A 26,083-nucleotide genomic window follows, 5' to 3' on the forward strand; every position below is an offset into this window, starting at 1 on the left:
TAATTTTCCTAATAGTCCACTTCCGCTATACACATTTCCTTCCTCTCTCTCAAACGTGTTCAATGAATTTTTCAGACTCCAAGTGGAGTGAGCATTGGGAGTTTCCCGTAGTCGGTCTGTCGCCTGTCAGAGTACGTGACGCATTCTCAGAAGGAGCTTCCTGTGTAGCAGGTAGCTTGAAATAATTTTTTTTTTATAAAAACTCTTTATTTTTTTAAAAAAAAAAGTAAAAAAAATAAATTAATAAATAATACAAATTGTAGATTGCACGTACTATAAATAAATACTCACAACTTAGAGTTTAGACAATTGCTTTTAAATACTTACTTTTATTTATTTTTTATAATGAATTACACGAAACATCAATCGCCTTCTCCCATTATAAAGCACGTGTTTTGTTTTATTGTTAATGGACGTAAGTTTTTTTTTCTAAATACGCGCGGGCACCACCGCATGTGCGTAATATCACGCTTCATTTATTTTTTTTACTTCCTGTTTGTTTTTTTTTTTTGAATGCGCCTGAATTTTTTTTAATAAAGCCCCCGCCCCATTTTTTTTGGCTAACAAGAAAATGTGACGTCAATTTCCAAGTTTTGGCTATTTTCTTCAACATATTTTGGACCCACTTTTCTCATGGAATCCATTTTCATTCTCGGTCGCTGATATGTTTTCATTTTAGTTGACATCTTTTATGATTCTACGATTTTTTTTCTCTTGTCTATTAGTATAGAAATATTTATTTTAATTGAAAATTTCATTTTCTAATATAAACATTAACAAATTTTCTGAGTAGTAAAATGAAGTATTCTATTTAGTAGTTAAAAGCATTGTGATTTTTTTTTAAAAAGCATAAGTTTGGATATTTTGAACAGATGAATGTAATTATGATTTTAGAGAAGTTGTTCTGTAGTTTAATCTACCTTAAATCAAGTTAATATGTACTTTCTGTGGCCAGATTGGTTACTATGCCAACTTACTTATTTATGTGATGACGTAACTGAGAAAGGAAAAGCGCAGATCTGTTTCGTTACCGCTAGATTTACCTAATGGACACTTCAGATCAATTGATATATCTGTCTTTATCAACAGAGTATGCAACTTTAACTTTAAAACTAAAAGTTTTATATGGCGTTGATTTTTTTTTTAACTACGAGTAGTTTAATAAAAACCAAATAATGATGTTTCATAATAATACTTCAAGATCCACAAATTAATTGTCAACTTGTTACAAAACGCAATACTATGTTGGACTATCATTTAATAAATATTTTGTCCGTATTTTAAAGCCAGCTTTTATTATGTCTAATGCCATCTATGAGTGAAACGCAATACTATGTTGAACTATTGTTGAATGACTTTCTTGTTGTGCGTTTTTTAATTCAGTGACTTTAGCCGGCTTTAACTATGTCTAATGCCATCTATGAGTGAAGCACAATACTAAGTTGGACTATAACCAAATGACTTTCTTGTTGAAGGTATTTTCATTTAATGACTTTAGCCGGCTTTAACTATGTCTAATGTCATCTATAAGTGAAGCACAATACTATGCAGACTATTGTTGAATGTATGACTTTCTAGTTGAAGGTATTTTCATTCAATGACCTTAGCTGGCTTTAACTATGTCTAATGCCATCTAAGAGTGAAACGCAATACTATGTTGGATTATCATCTAATAAATATCTTGTCCGTATTTTAAAGCCAGCTTTAACTATGTCTAATGCCATCTATGAGTGAAGCACAATACTAAGTTGGACTATAACCAAATGACTTTCTTGTTGAAGGTATTTTCATTTAATGACTTTAGCCGGCTTTAACTATGTCTAATGTCATCTATAAGTGAAGCACAATACTATGCAGGACTATTGTTGAATGTATGACTTTCTAGTTGAAGGTATTTTCATTCAATGACCTTAGCTGGCTTTAACTATGTCTAATGCCATCTAAGAGTGAAACGCAATACTATGTTGGATTATCATCTAATAAATATCTTGTCCGTATTTTAAAGCCAGCTTTAACTATGTCTAATGCCATCTATGAGTGAAGCACAATACTATGTTGGACTATTGTTGAATGTCTTTCTTGTTGAAGTTATTTTCATTCAATGACTTTAACCATCTCATGAAATAACATCATCGATTGGTATTAGTGTAAAAAACAGAATTTTGCCATGTCAAAAACATTGTGAGATATTATGAGAAAAGTTTCTTAGGCCTCTGTTGCGAAACTGGGAGATACCGAAAGTTGCCTGTAAAGAAAAGATACCCAAATAAGGAGTTTTAATTACTTCCTTCTCAGAGAAAGGAAACAGTAATGCAATAGATGCGAAACCCATCTATAAACGAAACTTAATTTTTTCTAGCATTGCCTATTGTACTCATTTTTTTTAAAACTAAATGTTCCAATTCTCGTTATTTGAGTTTTATTTTCACAGCCGTTTGCGGCCAGCTGTTCTGTTCTCTATTTTATTATTAATTTTTGTGCTACACGTCGTTCTTTTTTGCACCCGCGACATAATAAGTTGGCCCATAATAGAACTTCCATTACATTTATTAAATTCTTCTCTCTGAAGCACAACAGTTAAGTCCAGGGATCGTTTTTGTTAAGCACTGTGTAATAAATTATTTCTCTACTTACAACTTAGTTGGTAACATTTTTTGTTTACATAAAACACAATTTTGAATATTTTAATGCAACGTAATAAATTATTAATAATTTCGTTATTTCTTACATTTCTTTCTGTTATCACTATTTATAGAAAGTTTTAGTGATGCTGCAGATACTTCAGATTTACAATTTAACAGGAATTATTTGTTCATGTATCTTTTTTTTTTTTTGATGAGTAGTCATTTAGTTTTTGAGTCTTATTGAATGGACTTTGAGGATGATTTTTAACAAACAGGACTTGAGAATGTTGTTGTAGTCGAACATCATGATTGTGAAAAAATTATGAAAATTCTGTGATGAACTAAATTTTTAGAAATGGAACTTCTTTATTTTTGTCTAGTGATTCTACTTAATAATGTGGCGCCACTATAGCCGAGCGGTTAAGAGACTAGACCCGCAATGCTAAGATGTATTGTTGGTTTAGTGGGTTCGATTCCCCTGGTATAGGCATTGGATTTTATTTAATGGTTAATATGAGAAATTTATAGTAAAGTATGTTAGGCGGTTATAGGCTAGACCCGCAATGCTAAGATGTATTGTTGGTTTAGTGGGTTCGATTCTCTCGGTTAGGCCTTGGATTTTATTTAATGGTTAATATGAGAAATTTATAGTAAAGTATGTTTGCCAGTTGTCTTCGTACACGACACCTAATTGGGTAGTTGGACGTAAAGCTCGCCTGAAATAATAGGCAATTACTTTAATTTTTATTTACTTACATAATTGTTATTATCTAAATTCCTCTAAATATTTATAATTTAATTTAATTTATTTTGCAACAAGATGGACAAACTTATTTCTTACTAAGAAATAAATCCAACGTAAAAAAAGAAATAAAATATTGTAAGAGTAGAAGAGTGTCGGGTTGGAAAAGAAGCTGTAAAGGGAAGCTGGGATGAGGAGGAAGAATGGTGCCTTTGCCTAAAGTGGGTCAGCAATAGTGGGCCTTATCGACCTGCTCCTCACATACTCGCTCCTACATATTGGAACTCAGGAGCAGTGTTCCCTAATACAGCTAGTCCCGCAGGAGTACAGCTACTGGTCTTCTTCTAGTTCTGGGACCCCAGTCTCTAGCAGGATTGGGGAGAAATATTTTTATTTTATTTTTTACTTTCTCTTACTGGGTGAGAGAATTGTTGCGATGACGTCATATTTTAGATTTGGGAATTTCCACCGGAAATGGCCGTTTTGTGATTCTCTGAATCTGAGTGTGTGTGTGAAAAATGAATCTCAAGGCCGCAGGAAGCTGAAGCTTTATGTTTCGATCAAGATCCACCGGGCGACTCTCAGTGACGGTAATCTCACCACCGGAAGTACTGACTTCCGCATTTGCGCTTTTTTTTAGATGCTTTTTTTTCTTTTGTTTATTCGTTTTGATTAAACCTTTTATATTTAAAGTAAAAGTAAAGTAAAGTAATTGCCTATTTTTTCAGGCGGGGCTAAACGTCCAACTACCAATTAGGTATCGTGGACGGAGGCGACTAGCAAACATACTTTACTGTAAATTTCTCATATTAACCGTTAAATAAAATCCAAGACAAACACACTGGGAATCGAACCCACTAAACCAACAATACATCTTAGCTATTTCACTCAGGAAGCCTCAAACTGATATTTCCTGTGAAAGAAAACTCCATTAAGAAAATTTAAAATGCTCGCATTACTTTTGTAACCTAGAAAAAAAAGAAATAAACAAACAGTAAATAGCCAGAGTAAAGTGTAATGGTTATGTAGATCAAAGATGCGAATAGTTGGCAGCGTACTTCACCTGCTGTGCGATTCTAGATATGATAGTGTTGGCCTGAGTCAGAAAATGATGCTGCATCTGGCATCAGAGAAGAGGAAGGACGGAGAAAGAAATTTGGTGATGGTCCAAAGAACGAGATGAGAGGAACTTTGCCAATAGATCACAACCAACTAGAGCAATCTGGTCAAGGTTAGTCAAGTTGCCCCCAGCATCTCTCTCTTCTACTTAGATCGGCTAACTTACTAACTTCAATCACAACATGATCCGTTTTCTATGTTGCAGCCAATTAGAAAAGAGGAGAACCCGAGGAAATGAAGTAAATAAATCTGTTCTAGAATATTCGTTCTTCGTTTTCAATGAACCAAAATAAAAGAAAACATTATTACCAACTTCAGTCGTAATTTTCAGAAGACATACCAATCTTTACACTGAAAAAGAGCCACAAGCGTTACGCCCCCCCCCCCCCCAAATTATTATTCATAAATTAAACTTAGGTACTAAATTGGCCTAAACTTTTGTCTTTTAATGACTCTTGTAAAAAAACTATTTATTTTTTGGTTAAAGAGATTTTTTAAAAAAAAAAAAAAAAACAGCATCCTTTCATGCTCTCCATAGTTTCCTTTTATTTCAGCATAATAATAACGAAATGGTTAGTAGTGCCAGCTGATAGAACAAACAGCAGTGCCATCTAGATTCTGGAGAAATAAATTCTGAAGGCTTTGTTTTACATACATAACCTCCATGAAATTAATAAGCAAGCCGCATGGTGGTAAAGGTTGGTTACAATGTTGCCAACCCCGGTACAGAAAAAAAAAAAAAAATCCCTAGAAAGTAAATATAACGTGATTGAATGACGAAAGTTCACTGACTAGAGAGTGAGAATGACGTCTAAATGAAAATTTAAGTGGAAAATATAAAATATATCAACTTTAAAAAGAAAAAAAAGAAAAAAGCATTGAAGCAACACACTGCCTACATCCCTCTAGAATTCAATTAAATTGTCAACAACTAAATATTGTCCAATAGAAAGACGTAGTGAGATAAAAATTTATAAACCAAGCTTGCTTAGCGTACTTTATCGGGACAAAACTGAATTTCCCTACTCATTAAAAAGAAAATTTTTTCTATTTTCTCTTAACAAAAAAAAAATATGACAATTTGACAATAATGTTAAATTTTCTATAAAAAAAAATATGTTTGTAAGTGCGTGTACACTCTAGCTCAAGAACGAAAACAAACAGGAAACTCGTATGACATAATATTTTATTTGAATGTACTCACGGATGCTGATAGTAACTTAGCGAAAGAAATCATTTCAACCGGAAGTGATTGATTGTAGACTTCCCTCTCCCCCCCCCCAGAAATGACTCTTACGATTTTCATTTTTTTTTTTTTTTTTAAGGAAATCAACCAACCAACCGGAAATGTTCATTTACTGATTAACGTTAATTTTCTCTAGAGATTTTTCTTGTAATTGGTTTCTCTAATTATTTCTAAATTGCATATTTTCACTGCAAGCACGTGGATTTTGGAAATTTTACTTTAATATTTTTTGTTTTCAAGGGGAACTAATTTTTGGAGTAGTTTTGAAGGAAGGGGCGGATTTGGGATAGACTTCCGCCTAGTATCACTTCATTGTAGTATACTACCTTAAAAACAATATAATGGGAGTATGCGTTAGTATTATGTTTTGAAACTCTAAATTTCAATCTAATTTTTTATATACGAATTTTGGAAATTACAATACGGTGGGGTGGCTATTAAATAACGAGACTGATGCTGCTACAGAAGAACTATACATCCGCCATATCCTAACGACCGACAGCTGTGCAGCGTAAAGCCTTTTCTCTTTCGATTGCAGCGTCTCACGTGTTTTTTAGAGAAATCTGTCTGACCGGAACCGTCGTTTGTGTACTAGAGGTGTTAGTTTCGTTTTGCCGGAAACATGATACTAAACATGTAGAAGAGCAAACGTATTGTCGTGGAATTATCACATCAAAACTTGGGTAAAACCGCTACTGGAACTTATGTTTTTATTAAAAGAAGTTTATGGCGATGAATGTTGTATTACGTGCACAAGTTTTCTGAGTGGTTCAAGCGTTTCCAAGATGGCCGAGAAGACTTCGGAGATGATGACCGCCCGGGTCATCCTTCCCGCGTCCAAAAATGGATGAAAATATTGATTATAATTAATCAACATTACTACCACTGTGGTGATTGCTTAACTCCGTGAAAGAGTAAGGAAAAAACGACCCGACATGTGGAAGAAAAAGTCACGGGTTCTCTCCATCTAGACAACGTGCCGGCTCACACCGCATTCGTCTGTCAAGACGACGTTTCTAGCTAGTTTTAGGCCATCCGCTTTCTTCGCCTGACCTGGCCGCCCCATGTGACTTTTATCTGTTCCCCCAAAGTCAAATCTGCCATTAAAAGGAATACGATTTCTCAGGCCATTGAAGCTGTGAAAGAAAAAGCGGCACGCGTCATGCAGGAGATCACAGAATAAGACTTCCAGCACTGCTTGGAACAATGGTAAATCCTGCATGGAGCGTTGTAGGGATAGGGGAGGCGTATATATTGAAGGTGATAATAACTAAATATGTTTAAATTTAAAATAAAATGTTTTACAGCAATAGTCTCTTTATTTAATATCCACACCTCGTAAGAGAGCGTTGTTTGTATGTATGTTCACAGTAAATTTATTTCGTTTTGTTTGGATTTACTTGAAAGCTTCCCTCCATAATGTTTGACAAAACCGGAAGTTAATTAATCTTTAATATTTCTCTACGATCGACCTAAACCCAAAATAGGAACAGCTACAGCAGGAAGTTGATTGAAATTTATGGATTACAAATATTTTGCATATAGATGTGTGCGGTTAGGATTTAGTAGTACATGAAGTATGGAGGGAGGTAGCAGTAATCTAGAAGGCCGTGGTGATTATCGATGTAATGATAGAATTAATTGCAGATAACTGTCGCAAATAGGAGGCGCCTAAACGGGTGATTTAATGGCTCTAGAACAGCAGCCGAGGATTGGGTGGAGTCCATGTGATGTGGTCTGGCTATACTGCTTCCAATTCGTGAGATCCATCCGCTACCACTAACTACCATGTCACAGTCACAGTTACCGCGAGCTATTCCTGTAGGCCACTTCTGGCTGGAAATCTGCTTTTACATAAAATGATCACACCAATGAATGCTATTCAATATAAAATCATTTATATAAATTGAGGAGAACTGATAATACATTTAGGGCAATTGGAATTAGGGAAGATTTTTAAAGTACAACTTTTTACTGAACACGAACCAATCAGATGTGAATACTCACGGCTTTCTCTTTAGCCAATCCTATGGGCGCGTCTTACCACAGTCTAGACAGTCTCTTTCTTGTTGATAAAAACCCTTCAACGCCCTCAATTCCCGAACGTCCAGGAATCCAGATGAAGTCTTACAACATTCTTCCCTGAGTTAGATGGTCAACACCATGTTTGTTGCTTACTTACTCCCCCAGCTGTAGTTCAGCTAGAGCTTATAGGACAGCCTGATTATCGGGAGAAATAACCTTATATCCAGAGTATGGTTCTAGAAACCCCACCAGCGCCTCTCGTAGCATTCTCTTTCTTGACTTAAGTCAAGTTCCTTCACTCTAGTCACTTATTTAGACGTTGATTAAAAATGAGAAGATAAAAATAACGAAATTAAAAGAATTTAGTTTAATTTTACAATTTCGTTAGAATCATTAAAACTTTTAGAGAACAATAGTTCTTATGAATGACTCTGTGTAGGAGTTACGTTTAATTGTAATTATTGGTAGATATTTTGTTTTTGGTCAAGTGTGTAGTACATTAGTCGATGTGTTTTAACAATCGATTTTGCAGTGTTTGAAAGTGCTTGAAGGCATTGTATTGTTGTTGCATTGATTACTGCAATTGCAGCTAGACAATATTGATTTTCTGATTCACACCAGGCTGGGAGGAGTTGGCTGTGCTTGAAGTCCGTTTGATTCATTTTATACTGTGCTTAACTCTCTAACTTATTCGGCTCTTAGGGCTATACTTTATTAAGTTTTCAGTTTCGTGAATGGATTTTTGTTTTTCGCTTGAAGTTTCAAGAAAATTTAATGAAGTAAACTGCAGTCAGAGAAAAATCGTTTTGAGTTTTCCCAGTAGTTTTTCTAACGCCAAAATTTTTCGATAAAATAATTTCTCCGAGCGAAATATTTTCTTTAATATAAAGTTATACAAAAGATAAAAGGCTCGTGGAATTCAGTTTAATACAATTTCTCATTTTATTGGCTAAAATCAAGTGAAAATCTCTTGCTGAAAATACTGAAGAGAAGTACTCCGTGAGATTAAGGGGCCCTGAGGTGAGCGGTGCCGGAAGAGAAGGGGAGGCGGCGGAAGGTCAAAGATCTCTTGACTAAATCCCAATATTGAATGGAAGGGCACACACACAATCACGGAGGCGGTAGCGAACTCCGACACGTGTCGTATCTAATATCAGAAATGTTGAATGACTCAATTCAGCTGCCACAGGGTTCAACTACCGCCTCCGCCCACACCACTCTGTTCAAGTATTCTGCCTAAAGTTGGCCATGTATTTATGGGCGACAAATTAGCGGCCATGGGGTGGGGGTGTTTCTAAGCCCCCCAACCGAACATTCTAATTGTGGTAAACATTTAATTGCGAACCATAATTAACATAGCGGATATTCTTCACATTGTTTCCTTCTACGAGTATTTAAACGTAACTTCCTTTTTTTTTAAACAGATGTACAGACAAACAGCTGAGAATAGTTAACATTCTCGTAATATAACCTTAACTACTTACCACCACTTAGCTTCAAGTAGAAATATGTTACATTCGCTGAAATTCTGAATTACCTTTCTGTAAAATAAAACTCGATTTTATTAAATGTTGCTAAATCCCAAGTTATATTTTTACTTATCAGGGGGAGTGGTTGTTGGTGTTGTGGTCATGAACATGGGTTTGTAAGTAAGAGAGTAAGAGAATATGTGCTTCCACTCCTGTCCACCGAGACATACGAGGGGGTACCCAAAAAAAACCGGAATTATTTTTTAAAAGCTATTTATTTACAAATTTTTTACAGAACAACCTTATCCCCTTCAAAATACTCTCCATTACAACTAATACATTTGTCCCACCGGTGCTTCCACTGTTCGAAACATTTTTTGTAGTCATCTTTAGAAATGGCTGACAGCTCCTTCTTCGTTTTTTTCTTGACCTCTTCAATGTTGTCAAATCGGTGACCTTTCATGCCCTTTTTCATGCGTGGAAATAAGAAAAAGTCGCACGGAGCCAGGTCAGGCGAGTAAGGTGCGTGGGGCAGCGGAACCATGCCATTTTTAGCCAAAAACTGTGTAACAGAGATGGCTGTGTGTGCAGGTGCATTGTCGTGGTTGGAGAACCAGTCTCCTGTTTGCCACAAATCGGGTCTTTTTTGGCGAACACTATTGCGCAATCTTTTCAAAACTTCCAAATACAAGGTTTGATTGACGGTCTGACCTGGGGGGACAAACTCTAAATGGACTACGCCTTTGGCATCAAAAAAGCAAATCAGCGTTGTTTTGATGTTTGACTTGACTTGACGACATTATTTTGGTCGGGGTGAAGATGACGTCTTCCATTGGCTCGACTGTTGCTTTGTTTCTGGGTCATAACCATAGCACCATGACTCATCACCAGTAATGACCTTTGACAGAAAGTCTGGATCAGTTTCAAGCTGTTGTTTCAAAGCACGACATGTTTCAACTCGATGTTCTTTTTGATTGTCAGTCAGAACTCGAGGAACAAACTTGGCAGCAACCCTTTTCATCCCCAAATCTTCCGTTAAAATTCGCTGAACCGAGCTCCAAGATAACCCACTACTCTCTGACAGTTGATCAATTGTCTATCGACGGTCTGTGAACACCAGCTCTCGAATTTTTTCAACATTTTCGTCGATTCGAGCAGTTGATGGACGTCCAGAACGAGGTTTGTCATCAATCGACATGTCGCCATTTTTAAACCGAGTAAACCACTCGTATACTTGAGTTTTTCCCATAGCGTCATCTTTGTAAGCTGTTTTCAACATTAAAACACTTTCAGCAGCATTTTTGCCGAGTAGAAAACAAAATTTCAGAGCTGCACGTTGTTCACTTAAACTTGCCATCATAAAAAACGAAAAAAGAACAAAACAGCGGTGGTAAAAACAATCACTGCAGATGAACAGAACAAGCCAGGCAGACAACACAGGCAGGACTGAACTGGCAAGGAATTGCGCTATACACGTCTAGCGGCAGAAATGCGTACTACATAAGCTCCATGCGCGGCAACGCAATTCCGGTTATTTTTGGGTACCCCCTCGTAATCGGTAGTTGACTTTTTTTTTCTTTTTTTTTGTGATCGTCTAGACCAGTGGTTCCCAACCTGTGGTCCGCAAGAACTAAAATATGGTTCCGGGAAACACTTTATATTTTTAAAATAATAATATATTTATTTGACATGTGACGGCACGTTGAATGGGGACGTCGAGCGCCTAAAACAAGTCCAGGAGTCGACTAAAAGCAAATGATGATGTGCTTTGAGCAATCTCATCAATCCCAGGATTATCCATCTTGTTAAAGAAAATGCAAAATATAACAAACTGAAAACATAATCACAATGTTAATTGAAGTTTATTTTTAAATTTTAAAAGTAGTTTATTGTGGTATATTGAACCTTGTGGTCCCTGCTAACAATAAAAATATTAAAATGGTCCCTGGTCATAATAATTATGTTCCGTTCTCCATTTTAAATAGAGATTTAAAAACCTTAAACTCGTAGATCTCGTCCAGTTCTTTAATTGTTCCTAATTGGACCTGACTTCATGTAACATAGTTTTTACAAAAAGTGATTTTTCCAAGAAGTTCCTGAATTTTTCTTTTTACGCTCGTAATAGATCACTCTATGTAACCTAACATAACCTCACATCCTCCAGCTGAGTGCACAAAGATGACGTTGAATGAATGGTCCATTTCTATTGTCCGTTTCTTTTCCTCTCCTTTTTTTTTATACCTCTTTGCGAGTATTCTCTTGTTTGCTCTTTCTTCGTCCATCCTTCAACAGCATTGTTCTTCTGTAAGGAGAATTATAGAAATTTATCATCTCCAATCTCCTTTCTAGATTTTCTGTCTCCCTTAGTTCTTTCTCCATTCTAACTAGAGTCCCTGTAATTTGTTCTCACTTCAAACTAGGCTAGACAGTTTGTTGCTAATATTAACTTTGTTGTTACAATGTTTCATCTTTTAGTAGTATTTGTTTTGTAAATTCTCTATTTAAAGGATGCTGTTTCCCTTAAGGAATCTCTCTTCTAGATCAAGGAGGAAACTAATCCAGGTTTTTTGTACCCAGTCATAAACTTATTCTTTTAATAGTTCCACTACCTTTTTCATGTATCAGGTTCTTGCGAACTATACAGTACGATCGTATCTTAATCTGTTTTGTTTCTTGTACTTAAGACGCGTCAACATGTGAGTTATTGAAAACATTGGTCTAGACTAAGCCATGAGAAATGGATAATAGTAAACGAGATGAAGGAATGGATTAGCTAAGTGGATTCCAACCCCGGAGGTCCCGGGTTCGAATCCAGCTGCTGGCCTCTTAGATTTTTTTTTATTTTTTTCTTAGAAGCTCAAAAGAAGCCCATGAATGTTTTTTAGATTTGTGCGGAAACTGAAAAGACATTTTCATCCTTTGGAAAAAAGAGCAATTACTTTATTCTACATCTCTATTCTTTTTAACTACTTCATGGAATGTGGCTGTAGCAGACTTATTCTTAACCTGCTCATCATAACCTTCCTACTAGCACGGTTTTGAAGGTTATAATGTTTTGTACATTACGCTTCATTTATTTATTTGTATGTATTTTTATTTTAATAAATCTTTATTCTATTCTATTAATTATTTACTATAATTAAAATACTAATGTGCCTCAGAAGTTGAAAATAAAATTAAGGTTAACAGTGCTCGAAACTATCGTTGATTTTATTCGCCAATAAAGAAATAGTTTCACAGAAATACAAACTGTTTTTTTTTTTATTTCCGGTCTTTCTTTCTTTTTCCCAGAACATCTCCCAATTGAATCTCTCACAGCATCCACAAAAAGATAACATAAAAGAAGATCTTGAGTAAATTAGATTCTGAGATTCTATTTGTGAGTGTACCATTTCGCCCGTTAAATTCTATTCAGTAGTTTAGATTTCATTTTAGCCAATATACCCCCAGATTTCTATTGTTTTCTTGGATTCTTATTTCCAATCTAGTTTAATTTTCTTAAGATATTAAAGACGTTGAGTAGTTTTTTTTTTTTTGTTAATGGCAGATCAGTTTGTATATTTTTAATTAGATTAGTGTACCATCAAATTCACCAAAATAAGAAGAATGGGTCTTGGAAAAAAAAATAAAATAATATAGATTCACTCTCTCCTACAAGAGGAAGTAGTGCGATCGAGAAATGACTTTCCGCCAGAAGTAATGCTTTTGCACGATCTGCAAGCATGGTGAACAAAGTAGCTCAAAATTATAATTCTTTCTAAGTGCTATTACCGATTCATAGCAAATCTTCCGCCAAACATAGCACTCTAGTGTGCCGTGGCGGAACTCGTATGTAGAGGACTGTTATACATGGAGAAGGTTGAGAATATTTGAAAGAGAATGAGAGAGAGGGGGTACTTTGTTTTAAAAACCTGTGTACTTCCGGTAAAATGTGATTATCGTAAATTTGTCACGATCGATATACTACATCTGGTAGCAAAAAGTAAAAGTAAAGTAATGCCTATTTTTTAAGGCAAGCTTTACGTCCTAGCTACCTAATTAGGTGTTGTGTCCTGAGGCGACTGGCTAACATACTTTACTGCTAATTTTTCATATCAACCATTAAATAACAAAATCCAAGGCCTAGACCGGGGGAATCGAACCCACTAAACCAACAATACATCTTAGCATTACGGGTCTAGCCTATAACTGCCTAACATAATTTACTATAAATTTCTTTTATTAACCATTAAATAAAATCCAAGGCCTAGACATGGGGGAATCGAACCCACTAAACCAACAATACATCTTAGCTTCGCATAAAACACTTCAAAGGCATTACGTAGTTTATAATGGCAACCATTTTGAAACTGGTTTTAAATTCTTGCGTAATATTAGTTTTTATAATTAACCAGTTAGAATGTCCACCTGGTTGTGTAGATAAATTTAAGGAGCAGTAATTAAAACTGTTAGAATAATGGGAGGAGATAAAATATAAGAATTTAAATAAATTTCTAGTTAATTAAGCTTAACTTGGCCAACCAAGAAGGCGGTGGTTTAGTGGAAGCGAAAGCGTGGAGGCGGGTGCAGCTAGGATGTAGGAAGATGTAACAGTAAATAAATGTGTCCAGGAACTGTCCATGGTGAGGGGGCTTTCCTTTAAATAAATCTACTCATTATCCTGAGTTTCCTTTATTTCTAAACGTTTAGATATATCCTATGGTATTATCTAACTGCAAATTATCCATCCTAGTAGAACTCCGGGTTATCTGCGCTATTATTTAAGATTTAACTTTTTAAACGCTGTCTTTTAAAAGACTCCTCGTGGTGATCTCACAAAGACTATTCTAAGGCATTTTGAATTTATACAAAACTTAGTTAAAATTGAGGAAGCATTACTAGTCCAGCGTTCTGCATACATAAATGTGTGAAGATAAATAGAGAGATTGGCAAAGCAGGTTCAGGTCCACAGGATGATATGCCAGGACGTTCTCTTGCAGGTGTAGTCTCAGTCTCTCTAAATGTCCAAGGATACAGAAAAGTCTTCATTCTTCCCTCTGACCAAGATGGTCAAGGTATCTTCTTGGCATTCTCCTGTTAGCTGGTGTCCAGCTTGACTATCAGAGAAGGGCAGCTTGACTATCAGAGAAGACTCATTCTCTCTCCAGGATCATCCAGCCCCTCACCTTAGCAGCATTCTATTATTCCATAACTCCGTCTGGAACACTACTGCAAATCCAGCCCCAATGGCAACTATTCTGCTCGCATCCTCTTGGATCCATAGGTACCTATGCTTCTGATTCTCCTGTTCTTAAAATTTCTGTTCTTCATTCAACAGCGTTGTTGTTTACAAATAATTATGTTCCGGTTTTCATTTTAAATGCCTTAAACTCGTAGATCTGTTACAGTTCTTTAATTGTTCCTAATTGGACCTGACTTCATGCAACATTGTTAGATAAAGTGATTTATCCAAGAAGTTCCTGAATTTTCCTGAGCATTTGGCTGGAACTATCTGCAAAAATATTGATCACATTCTTCGTTATATACATTAAAAAAAAAGATAACAAATAAATAAGGTCTTCTTTGTTCATTAATCTTATCATTGTCTTATTGACCAAGATCTTCAACTTCAAGATTTGGTCTTCCTGTTCCATTGCGTTCACTATGGCTAAATGTTCTATAAGAAATCTTTTGTTCCACTGCTCTTCTAAAGACAGAAAATTCTTCGTAGTTCCACCCTATCACTGTTAGATTCGTTCCAACAGAACAGCAGAAACCTCCATCGTTTCAAACAGGGTTAGTCGCTTACTGTTAACTTCTTGTTAGCCTTGCGTGCCTATCACTACAAAATTGCTATTCTACATTGAACAGCGTTTTGTTTACAAATAATTATGTTCCGTTTTTCCATTTTAAATAGAGATTTAAATGCCTTAAACTCGTTGATCTGTTACAGTTCTTTAATTGTCCCTAATTGGACCAGACTTCATGCAACATTGTTAGAACAAAGTGATCTATCCAAGAAGATCCTGAGATTTTTCTTTTTACGCTAGTAATAGATCACTCTATGTAACCTCACATCCTCCAGCTGAGTGCACAAAGATGACGTTGAATGAATGGTCCATTTCTATTGTCCGTTTCTTTTCCTCTCCTTTTTTTATACCTCTTTGCGAGTATTCTCTTGTTTGCTCTTTCTTCGTCCATCCTTCAACAGCATTGTTCTTCTGTAAGGAGAATTATAGAAATTTATCATCTCCAATCTCCTTTCTAGATTTTCTGTCTCTCTTAAGACTCTTGTTCTTTCCCCATTCTAACTAGAGTCCCAGTAATTTGTTCTCACTTCATACTAGGCTAGACATTTTGTTGCTAATATTAACTTTGTTGTTACAATGTTTCATCTTTTAGTAGTATTTGTTTTGTAAATTCTTTATTTAAAGGATGCTGTTTCCCTTAAGGAATCTCTCTTCTAGATCAAGGAGGAAACTAATCCAGGTTTTTTTGTATCCAGTAATAAACTGATTCTTTTATTAGTTCCACTACCTTTTCCATGTATCAAGTTCTTGTGAACTATATAGTATCTTAATCTGTTTTGTTTCTTGTACTTAAGACGCGTCAACTTGTGAGTTATTAAAAAACATTTATAGCCCAAGATAACCAGCAATACATTTTCAAGTGTAACGGGTTGGGCTCATTTGGCAGCTCAAATTGAGAGCAGTGAAAAAGATAAGTTGCTAAGATAGTGTTTTGCGCGAACACTTTTTTTTATTCTGAAAATCTTACAATCACAAGGAATTTCATGCTTAATTTGGTACTTATGTACTTACTTGAAGCAACAGTATCCAGTAAAATTTTTCAACTGAAGTTACACTTATGAAATTGATATAATAAAAATAGTTCCTATAATAACAGTTTAAGATGTGTTATTATAACTTATTATCCGTCAAGAGTATTGCAACGTAAACATTGGACAAGGCCTGCACTCTGATACATGTAACCTTTTGTAACCTTCCTAGCCTATCGATAGCAGTTGTGTCGATAACTTCACAGAGAAGGTGGCCTCTCCGCTACAAGTATTTGGGAAATTTTCTTGATAACACATTTTTGGCTAATCTTTAGAATAGCGCCCCAGAGGCGTGGCCTGTTTATTTTTAGGGGGTGGGAAGTACAGCGCACCTACCGGGGAAAATTAAAACTACCTCCCGCCAATGTGCGGATGGTGCGAATTTCGTAACGCTTATGTTTAGCGCGCATGCGCAGTACACATACTGCATAGCAACTGCTTTCTGTTTAATGTATTAATAGTTCCCGCGAGTGTTCTGTATGTGACCGGAGGTGCCGTTTTTTTGTAACTTTATGAGTATGAGCGTTTTAAATTTGCGGGTTGTTTTAAATTAAAGCATGATTGTAGTGTGAGTAAGAATGGAGTTCGACAAGTATACCCTCCTCAGGAAAAGGACTCCACAGAATAAGGTAGTTTCTTTTTTGTTGTTCTGTGTAATTATTGTAATGAATGGTGTGACACAAATTAAAAAATTGAGGGTGATTAGGTAGGTTAGGAGGGGGGTATGGGGGCGAAGCCCCCCAAAAAGAAAAAATCAGGGGGTGTGGGGGGCGAAGCCCCCCAATAAGAAATAAATAAAGAATTCGAAGTTATTCTGATTCGCTGTTACCATATAACCCGCTAGATTTAAGTGTAAATATAAAATAAAGAAATAGTTTTATATTTATATTTGAATATGGCGGGTTCTATAGTAACAGCGAATCAGAATCACTTCGAATTAGGCCACGCCTCTGGGGAGCTATTCTAAAGATACACTTATGAAATTGATATAATAAAAATAGTTCCTATAATAACAGTTTAAGATGTATTATTATAACTTATTATCCGTCAAGAGTATTGCAACGTAAACATTGGACAAGGCCTGCACTCTGATACATGTAACCTTTTGTAACCTTCCTAGCCTATCGATAGCAGTTGTATCGATAACTTCACAGAGAAGGTGGCCCCCTCCGTTACAAGTATTTGGGAAATTTTCTTGATAACACATTTTTAAGTGTTTCTTTAAATTTGACTAGTTCTAGTTTTGTTAAACATAATTTTCTAAAGAATTTTAATTTCTTTGGAAGGAAATGGAGACGTATCTTTTTCAAGTGATGTTTTGATAAACACTAGGTTACCATGGATACTGAATTTAGAACATACGTTTAAATTGTTATAATTTGCTTGTGTGTTCAGAAGATAGATAAACAAACGGAAGATCTTTCAAGAATTTAGAAAAATCAAAATTGTTAGACATTTCTAATTTTAAGAAAGTTTCAAATCGATTCAAGTGAATTGTTTTTTTAAATTCATTTTAACTTCACACGCATTTTTTAATATTCATAAATATTTTTGTTTAAAATATAAAAAAAAATGCACTTTCACTCTTCAATAGAGACTGGAGGGAGTCAGTTTCCTGTGAGATAACTTTTATCAAGTGGGCAGTTGTTGGTCGTGAGCATACAGAGTTCCAAGGACAATAGATAAGGATATGTGGGTTGGCACTACTGCTGCAGTACAGTTCTTCTAGATAGTTGCTTTGTCTGAAATTCACTGTGGACTAAATTTAAAGATTGAAAAAATAAATAATCCTTGGTACTTCCGGTTGGTTGTTAGATGATGAACGCTCAGTTCGAGGATTCAAATCCGAAAAATTTTCGACTTCCTCTTCTTCTTTTTTTTTTAGAAATTTTATTCACAAAGACAAACACCTGCGCCCTCTACCTGCAGAAAAGCAATAGTTTTTCCAGTCTCAGGGATATTTCCTGTGAAAAATCGAAGTAATGAATTCGACATTGGTCGCAATACGTACTTCCCTTTTGTCTAATCAAAGGAAAGAGAAAAAAATTTCGATTCAATCAAAAAGGCCTACTTCCAGTTGTGGAATAATTATTTTTTAGCTACAACATTTTCCTCGTAATTTCTATTTCCACATCCTGTTCGTACAGTTTACTGATACGGTAGTTAGACAGGAACTAAGATTGTGCTAGTGACTAGCCACCTTGCTGGTTACTGTAGATTCAAAAAAGCCATCTTCACACGGATTGGGGGGCGTTATTTAACCCGGAACGTCTGCCAGTAGACTTTGCCCGCAGTATGAGCCAATTGGTTCTCATATCCTGTTTTCACATTTTTTATACAGGGTGTCCCAAGCTATATGGATAACGACTTTTTCTCGGAAACTAAGATAGCTAGAAAAAAAACCTAAAAAATACGTGTTCCCTTAGTTTTTTGTTAGGAATCCAAATTTAATTTGTAAATTTTTTTCGGTGCTTCCAGAAGCGAGATACAGGCACCAGCTTCATTTTTTCAAATGGGGAGGTGTGGTTTTTATTTCAGAAATAGATTCCTCTGTTTTTTTTAAAGAAAAATTTACTTGAACGGTTTTTTTCTGTGAGCGATATTTTAGAAGTTATGAATGAAAACATGATTCTTATAAGAAATTTCAAAATGATAATATTATAACGGTTTTTTGATTGAATATGAAGAAAAGTACTATTTTATTATAAATTTTACTCCTCATTAATATTACAGATCATGCTCGAAATGGCCTCCACCATTAGAGATGCATAGACATGCTCTTTCCTGCCAATCGAAATAGAGGATAGAGCAAATAGAGGAATCTATTTCTGAAATAAAACCCGCACCTTCCCATTTGAAAAAATGAAGTTGGTGCCTGTATCTCGCTTCTGGAAGCACCGAAAAAAATTTACAAATTAAATTTGGATTCCTAACAAAAAACTAAGGGAACACGTATTTTTTAAGTTTTTTTTTTCTAGTTATCTTAGTTTCCGAGAAAAAGCCGTTATCTATATGGTTTGGGACACCCTGTATTTGGAGGTTATATGAGATATTTGTATTGTTACAGCTAAAGTGTATCATATTGCCACAAAGACTAGAGAGGTAAGATCTATCAAGAGAGGGTTATGGTATATATTAAGCCTCTTGGTTGCAGTACTTCGAGGAATAGAACCTACCCTAGAAATCCTTCAATAGCAATGTCCAAATAATGATTTTCCCTAAATTTAATCCATTAATATCCAAATAATGTATCCATATAGTACCAAATTCTCAAAAAAAAAAGAAGGGAAATCCAAAAAAAATTGTCTAGAGTTCCTGAAAATTAAATTAAGATAATCAGATTTCAGCGCAAACTTAATGCCGTAAATATCCACGTGGCGTTGGTCTTTACAATTAAATTTTCATTAATCAAAATGTTACAGAATCCAATTTAGAAGATGATGCAGTAGATTAGAGAAAGCTTGCTGACGTCACAATAGATCCGATTAACCCGTTGCAATCGTTAAGCCAATCGCGCTTCAACGGCGCCTCCTCTTGTGTCGGTTGCTGCTACTGCTACTGCTATATGGGGTGAATTTGTAATTGTAGAATCGCCTGTGGGGGGTGTGGGAGGTTTGAAATAGTCAATACAATAAAGTGTAGGCAAAGGATAACGTTAGCTGTATAACCATTGTCGGAATGCCCATATTATACGAGGTGTGGCTATTAAATAACGAGACCATTGCTGTAACGAAGGGCACGAAAATAACGGTTTTTAAAAATACCTATCCCCCAATATTAACCTACGGCAGCGAATCGTGGGCTCTTAACTTCCAAACACAGCAGTCAGGTACAGGCAGCCGAAATGCGTTTCCTCCGAAAAATAGAGGGAAAGACGAGGAGGGATAGAATACGAAATTCTACAATAAGGTCTAATCTCGACGTCAGGCCGGTGGAAGAGCTGCTGAGAGAGCACAGGCTAAGATGGTTTGGACACATGATGAGGATGGATACAAGCCGTATAGTAAGACTTTGCTATGAGGCTAAGATGCAGGATCAAAGAGGCAGGGGCAGACCGCGCACAACATGGGAAGGGATAGTGAGGGAGGACTTCGGAATGAAAAACTTGGATTGGAGAAGAAGGAGGATAGGGATAGCTGGAAGGTTTTAGTAAAGGCACCTCGACACTGAAAGGTAGACGAGGATTGACTAAGAAGAAGAAGACTATTGCTATAAAAACGTTTTATTTTAAATTTAAACATATTTAGTTATTATCACCTTCAATATACACCCCTCCCCTATCCCTACAACGCTCCATGCGAATTTACCATTGTTCAGAAACAGTGCTGTAAGTCTTTTTCTGTGAACTCCTCTGCATGACGCGTGCCGCTTTTTCTTTCACAGCTTCAATGGCCTGAGAAATCGTATTCCTTTTAATGGCAGATTTGACTTTGGGGGAACAGATAAAAGTCACATGGGGCGGCCAGGTCAGGCGAATAAGGCGGATGGCCTAAAACTAGCTAGAAACGTCGTCTTGTAAGACAGACGAATGCAGTGTGAGCTGGCGCGTTGTCCTTGATGGAGAACGAACCCATGACTTGTTCTTCCACAAATCGGGGTCGTTATTTTCCTTACTCTTTCAACGGAGTTGAGCAAGTGCCTCACGCGGTAGTAATGTTCATTAATTAAAAAAATTAGATATTTTCATCCATTTTTGGACGGGGGAAGGGCGAGCCCGGGCGGTCATCATCTCCGGCCATCTTGGAAACGCTTGAACCACTCAAGAAAACTTGCGCACGTAATAAACATCGTCATCGCCATAAACTTCTTTTAATAAAAGGTAAGTTTCAGTAGCGATTTTACCCAAGTTTTGATGTGAAATTTCACCGACAATTCGTTGCTCTACTACATGCATAGTATCATGTTTTTGGGCAAAACGAAACTAACAGCTCTTACACAAACGATGGTCCCGGTCAGACACAGATTTTTCTACAAACACGTGTGAGACGCTGCACAATCGAAAGAGAAGGCTTTTGCGCAGCACAGATGTCGGTCGTTAGGATTTGAGCGCATGTATAGTTCTTGTGTAGCAGCATCAGTCTCGTTATTTAATAGCCACACCTCGTATTTTGCCAAAGTTTCATATGATCGTCCATAATTTCCTTCACTCCAGACTTCCGCCAGAAGTGCTCTTAATGGACATTTTCCTGGTAAAATGTAGTAGACCTTCGTCAGTCCAATTAGTGGTCCAAATTTTAAGATAACAATTGAAGTCATTTTCCGGGCAAATCTTAAAGGACTTGGCTACTTCCGGTTTTGATAATTAACTTTTTGCGGAAGGTCTCTTGGCAGTAACAAACGAATTATCAACTTTCAGCTTATAATTATTTCAGCTTTTTTTTAAGGAGGCTTTGTGCTAATCATTTAAAAGTCGTTTATAAATGTGACCCAGTAAATAACAAATTGTTCATTTTTTTTTTTTTTGTGACACAGTAACAATAATAAAATGGGGTTTACAGGAAGCGGAGATACGATGATTAATGAGTCACCTATATACGCGGCATCGTACAGCAGATAAGGAAGGTGCAGCTGATGGGTCAGCCTGGTGATAAGTGTATCCGGTGGTAAGCAGAAAAAAAGAAAATGATACGAGAAAGTGTTTGTTTATTAATTAGGCCGGAAATTGATGGTGGTGGTAAGTTTTATGTTGGCGCCACTGATGGTACTACCGTTCTGTGGTAGAAGTTGGTCTCTTGGTCGGAAGGAAGGTTACTCTAGGCCTCCTCCCCACCCTGGAATGGGTCAGGAGAGGAGGGTCAGCACGACTTGGAGCACCAAGGCTGATAAAGAAGTACTATGTCCTGCTCTCTCTCTCTCTCTTGCAACCAGCCAGCTCCTGAAGATCAATATGTTTACTTCAGGGAACCATCAGCAAATGTAGCCGAACGTTTTGGGAGGATAGATTCTGCCACAGTTTGATTTCCATGCAAACCCCCATCCATCGACACTTGGGATAGCCCCATTTTTCTCTTGCAAGTTTTTCTTTCGATATTAAACCTTTTTTTTTATTTTTGTATCATTAATGAATTTTCTATTTTCCCTATTTTGGAAGGGGAAATTCTAGGTCCACAAAAAAGTTCCCTTTACGGGAATAATTTCTTCATTTTTTTCTTCATTTCATTTGATTTTCTCAAAGCGATTTTTCTTTGCACTCCTATAACTTATGGTACTCATTGTTGATCCAGAAGTTCCTTTGGAAAACCATTTTCCATGCAATTAGGAAATCTTTCCATTCACTAGATTTAGATTAGATTATATTGCTTTAGACGGGCGGTTCCACCAAAAAGGGGAAGGAACGCAGGTAATCCAAAATGGTTCCTATTGTTCCCCGCCCACCCCTCATCTCATAAGAGATACCGGGGCTTTAAAACAACAAATCCGGCTAAAAGTTGCCAGATGCTAATATAATAAACTAATATAGTAGTAACAGGACACTAGGGAGCATGACGACTCAATCGCCCCCAGTGCACTGAATAAACCTAGAAAGTTCTGGTAAAGATTACCAGATGCTACAATCTCCGGTAGAGAAACATTTACCCTACCGAAGACGTGGAATCTAGTTTTAGAATAAACGGGACACACCTCAACGAAGTGCCGCACAGTCTCATCGGACTCACCACAGCCAGCGCAAATTGGCGACTGGGTAAGGCCGCATTTGAGAAGATGGTACGCTACATTCGCATGTCCACTCAACACCTGAACCAACTGGCGGATCCGGGACCTGCTAAAACCAACCATATCCGTTTTTGACAGGCCAAGGATTCACTAGATTTAGAATTAGATTTTAGATTTTTAACGGCGTGACGGGACCCATACCCCACGGCACCGCAGCCACCAGAGGCTTATTGTGCCTTCCCCTTTAAGTCTAACATAGTAGGTGAAACCTCCCCTTCTAAGAAGGTTGAGGGCTTTACCTACCAGTTCCTTACGCGCTATAATCTCCTCTGGTCTTGAGGTACCAAAGATAAAAGTAGCGCAGCCGCCCAATTGCAATGCAATCCGAATAACAGGTGAAAAGCCGTTTCCGCCTCTTCCTGACCACAATCTGCACAACGGTTCCCCAGCTAATAAGCCCTACCTTGTGCAGGTGCTTCCTAAACCTTCCGTGTCCTGTGAGTAGGCCTGTAATCAGAGTGATCTGATTCCTACCCAAACCTAGGAGTCACTTTGGTTCTTTGTTTGCACGACCCTCTTGATGTGTTTGAGACCCCGGGAAGCTATCACCCAGTACTTTTTATGTTCTCTCCTGAGATCCAATCTCTGAGAGCGTCACGAACTGCACCTCTAGTGAACCTCAGGACTGGTTCCAGGCTAGTGAAGGTTTGTAATAGCTCCATTCCTGGCCAACTGATCAGCTATTTCATTCCCCCTTCATCACCACATGGCCCGGCACCCACTCCATTCGGGACTTTATTGTGCCGAGCCCAGTTGTTCTTAGGGCCTTTTTACAGTCCCCGACCAGGGAAGAGGTAAAAATGCAAATCTCCCTATTTCGAAACTATTTCTATTTCCATTTCCATTCACTTAGGCAGGGATCCACAAAAACGCGGCCTTCGCCGCACTTCTGGAAGGGGCATCTCTTTCATTGGTGGTCAGTGAGAGGAGCACAGGATGCATCCGCATCTTTTTTCCCAGATACGGAATCTCCAACCACATCTGGAGATTAACTGATGCACACTTGCGTCACTTGTTGTTTATGGCTGGCAGAGACAAATATGGAACCGGACAAACGACCATCTCATTATCCAAAAGCAGGTCCATAGATCCCACAGAAATACTGGACAGTTTGGTGATTTAAATTTACTTGTTCTTTATTTTAAATATTGTATTTGTTCCCGTTTTCTTTTGTTTTTTTGTTCATAGTCTTTTTTATATTCCGCCCCCCCCCCCAACGGTCTGAGGGACAGCAAACTGTGGCCCCCTGTGTAAACAGTTTTGGGGATCCCTGCACTAAGGAGGCAATTACTACGCTTCTTTGATGGGGTTAACTTCTTTTTTCAGAAAGTCTCATCTAAAATCAGCTGTGGAGACCTCAAAATCAGCTTATTTCCTTTTGAAAACTCAATTTAGAAAATTTGACATACTTAATCGTAAGGATAAAGTGAATATTATCGTTCTGGATGTTCACGTTTCCGGTCAGTCGATTTCCATTAAACGCTGTTGCGACAGTTTGTCCAACATAAAATTAAATTCCTAATAGATGATAAAAAATATCGTACCAATTATTCTGTGAGATGAAACTGTTTACGGTCACGCTAGGCTTTACGTGACTTTTAGTAATTTTCAAATTGCTGGGTCCCCCACCAACCCCCTATTAGCAACCCATATCCTAACTGAATTCATTACTCAATATCAACATTTTTTCTGTTGATTTTTTTTTAAATTTTTTTATTTTATAAACGCGCCATTAATATTGGGCATGTCAGGGAAGGGATTAGCTATGAGGTTAGCATACTGGACTCCCACGCGGAGGTCCCGGGTTCGAATCCAGCAGCTGACCCTTAGATTTTCTCTTCCTAGGAGCTTCTTACAGCTCACTGTCCGGTGATGGACAGTGTTGTCTGTAACGAGAGAACACTGTCCGGAGGCCGGCAGTGCACTGGAAAAAGCTCCGGGCGCTAATGACCTCAGCTGTTGATGCGCCAAAAAAAAAAAAAAAAAAAATGGCATGTCTAATAATTTGTATTTTTAGGTTATTTATTACAATTTTTGGTTTTCCAATTTGGAAGTCCCGGGTTCGAATCCAGCTGCTGGCCCTTTTCTTTTTTTTCTTCCTAGGAGCTTCTTATATTCATGGTTCGGTGATGGACAGGAGAGAAAATTTTCTGGAAAATGGCCTAGTCCAATTTGTGAAAACTACTTTAAAAAAAAAGAATAATAATATTAAAAATAAGTATCAGGAGCCTTCGAAACCAAAATTTGGACTCGATCGCAATGCTCTTATCTAAATAGCAAACAGGAGAAAAGTTCGCGGGAAAATTCACTTCATCCAAAAAGATTGGAAAGTAGTTTTCGGCGGTGGAAATTATATTTAGAATGTTAAGGAACTTGCCCAAGCAGAGCATCCTTTAAGGAATTAAGCCCCAAGGTGCTTAATTTGAACAAGAAAATCTCTCTTATTTCTCTCACTCCTAACGTCCATCGGCAAAGAAGTTTCCCCAGGATGGAAAACTTTAGTGTTCAAAGTATGTGACCGGGAAAGTTGGTTAACCAGCTTTTCTCCCGCCTGTGGAAAGGAAGCTTGAAATAATTAAATTAGGACTTTTACAGCTTTTTCTTCTCTTTTTGGAGGTATTCGCACGTTAACACAAAGCCCACCAATTATAATGGCGGAATGGTGAAGTTCACAGCTTTTTCACAGAGTTCTTATTATCACAGTTTCTAATATGACTTTCGAAAAAACTAAATTAAGTCTTCAAGATATCTAATACCTCTCTATACTAGCTTTTTTGAGAAATTGCCTTTAACAGAACTAATCATGATGCTTTTGAAAGCAGCATCCAAGTATGGAGGATTTCACTGTCACCAAATCTTCATGCTTTGGCACCGATTACCATTAAGAACCAAATGCTGCTATCATAAAAATCTTGATAATTATTAAACCATTTTATTTAATGGATTATATGAGAATTTTTTAGTTATAGACTAGACCCACAATGTATTGTTGGTTTAGTGGGTTCGATTCCCTGGTCTCTATGCCTTGGATTTTATTTAATGGTTAATATGAGAACTTTATAGTAAAGTATGATAGGCTAGACCCGCAAAGCTAAGATGTATTGTTGGTTTAGTGGATTCGATTCCCCGGTCTCTATGCCTTGGATTTTATTTAATGGTTAATATGAGAAATTTGTAGTAAAGTATGTTAGGCGGTTAGAGGCTAGACCCGCAATGCTAAGATGTATTGTTGGTTTAGTGGGTTCGATTCCCCCGGTCTAGGCCTTGGATTTTATTTAATGTTTAATATGAGAAATTTATAGTAAAGTATGTTTGCTAGTCGCCTCC

The 26,083-nt window shown here is 37.0% G+C and overlaps 1 protein-coding gene and 1 long non-coding RNA gene across 4 annotated transcripts in view; both read left to right on the forward strand.

Moving 5' to 3' along the window:
- Eip63E (cyclin dependent kinase Eip63E) overlaps nt 1-26,083 on the forward strand; it is a 237,518-nt gene that overhangs the window by 4,740 nt on the left and 206,695 nt on the right. For 2 of the 3 annotated variants that reach the window (XM_074112581.1, XM_074112580.1), the window contains exon 2: nt 76-171. The exons of the other annotated variant lie outside the window; for it this stretch is intronic. In XM_074112581.1, the coding sequence (XP_073968682.1) occupies nt 76-171 (96 nt within the window). The remainder of the gene's footprint in view (nt 1-75; nt 172-26,083) is intronic. 3 annotated transcript variants of the gene reach the window in all.
- Nucleotides 190-5,335, forward strand: LOC141446159 (uncharacterized). Its single transcript, XR_012453558.1, has 2 exons — nt 190-4,597; nt 4,691-5,335. It is a non-coding gene; the product is annotated as an uncharacterized lncRNA (long non-coding RNA).

Source organism: Rhodnius prolixus, unplaced genomic scaffold (genome assembly GCF_049639745.1).
Source record: "Rhodnius prolixus isolate KJV_2025 unplaced genomic scaffold, Rpr scaffold_1, whole genome shotgun sequence".
Classification (NCBI taxonomy): domain Eukaryota; kingdom Metazoa; phylum Arthropoda; class Insecta; order Hemiptera; family Reduviidae; genus Rhodnius; species Rhodnius prolixus.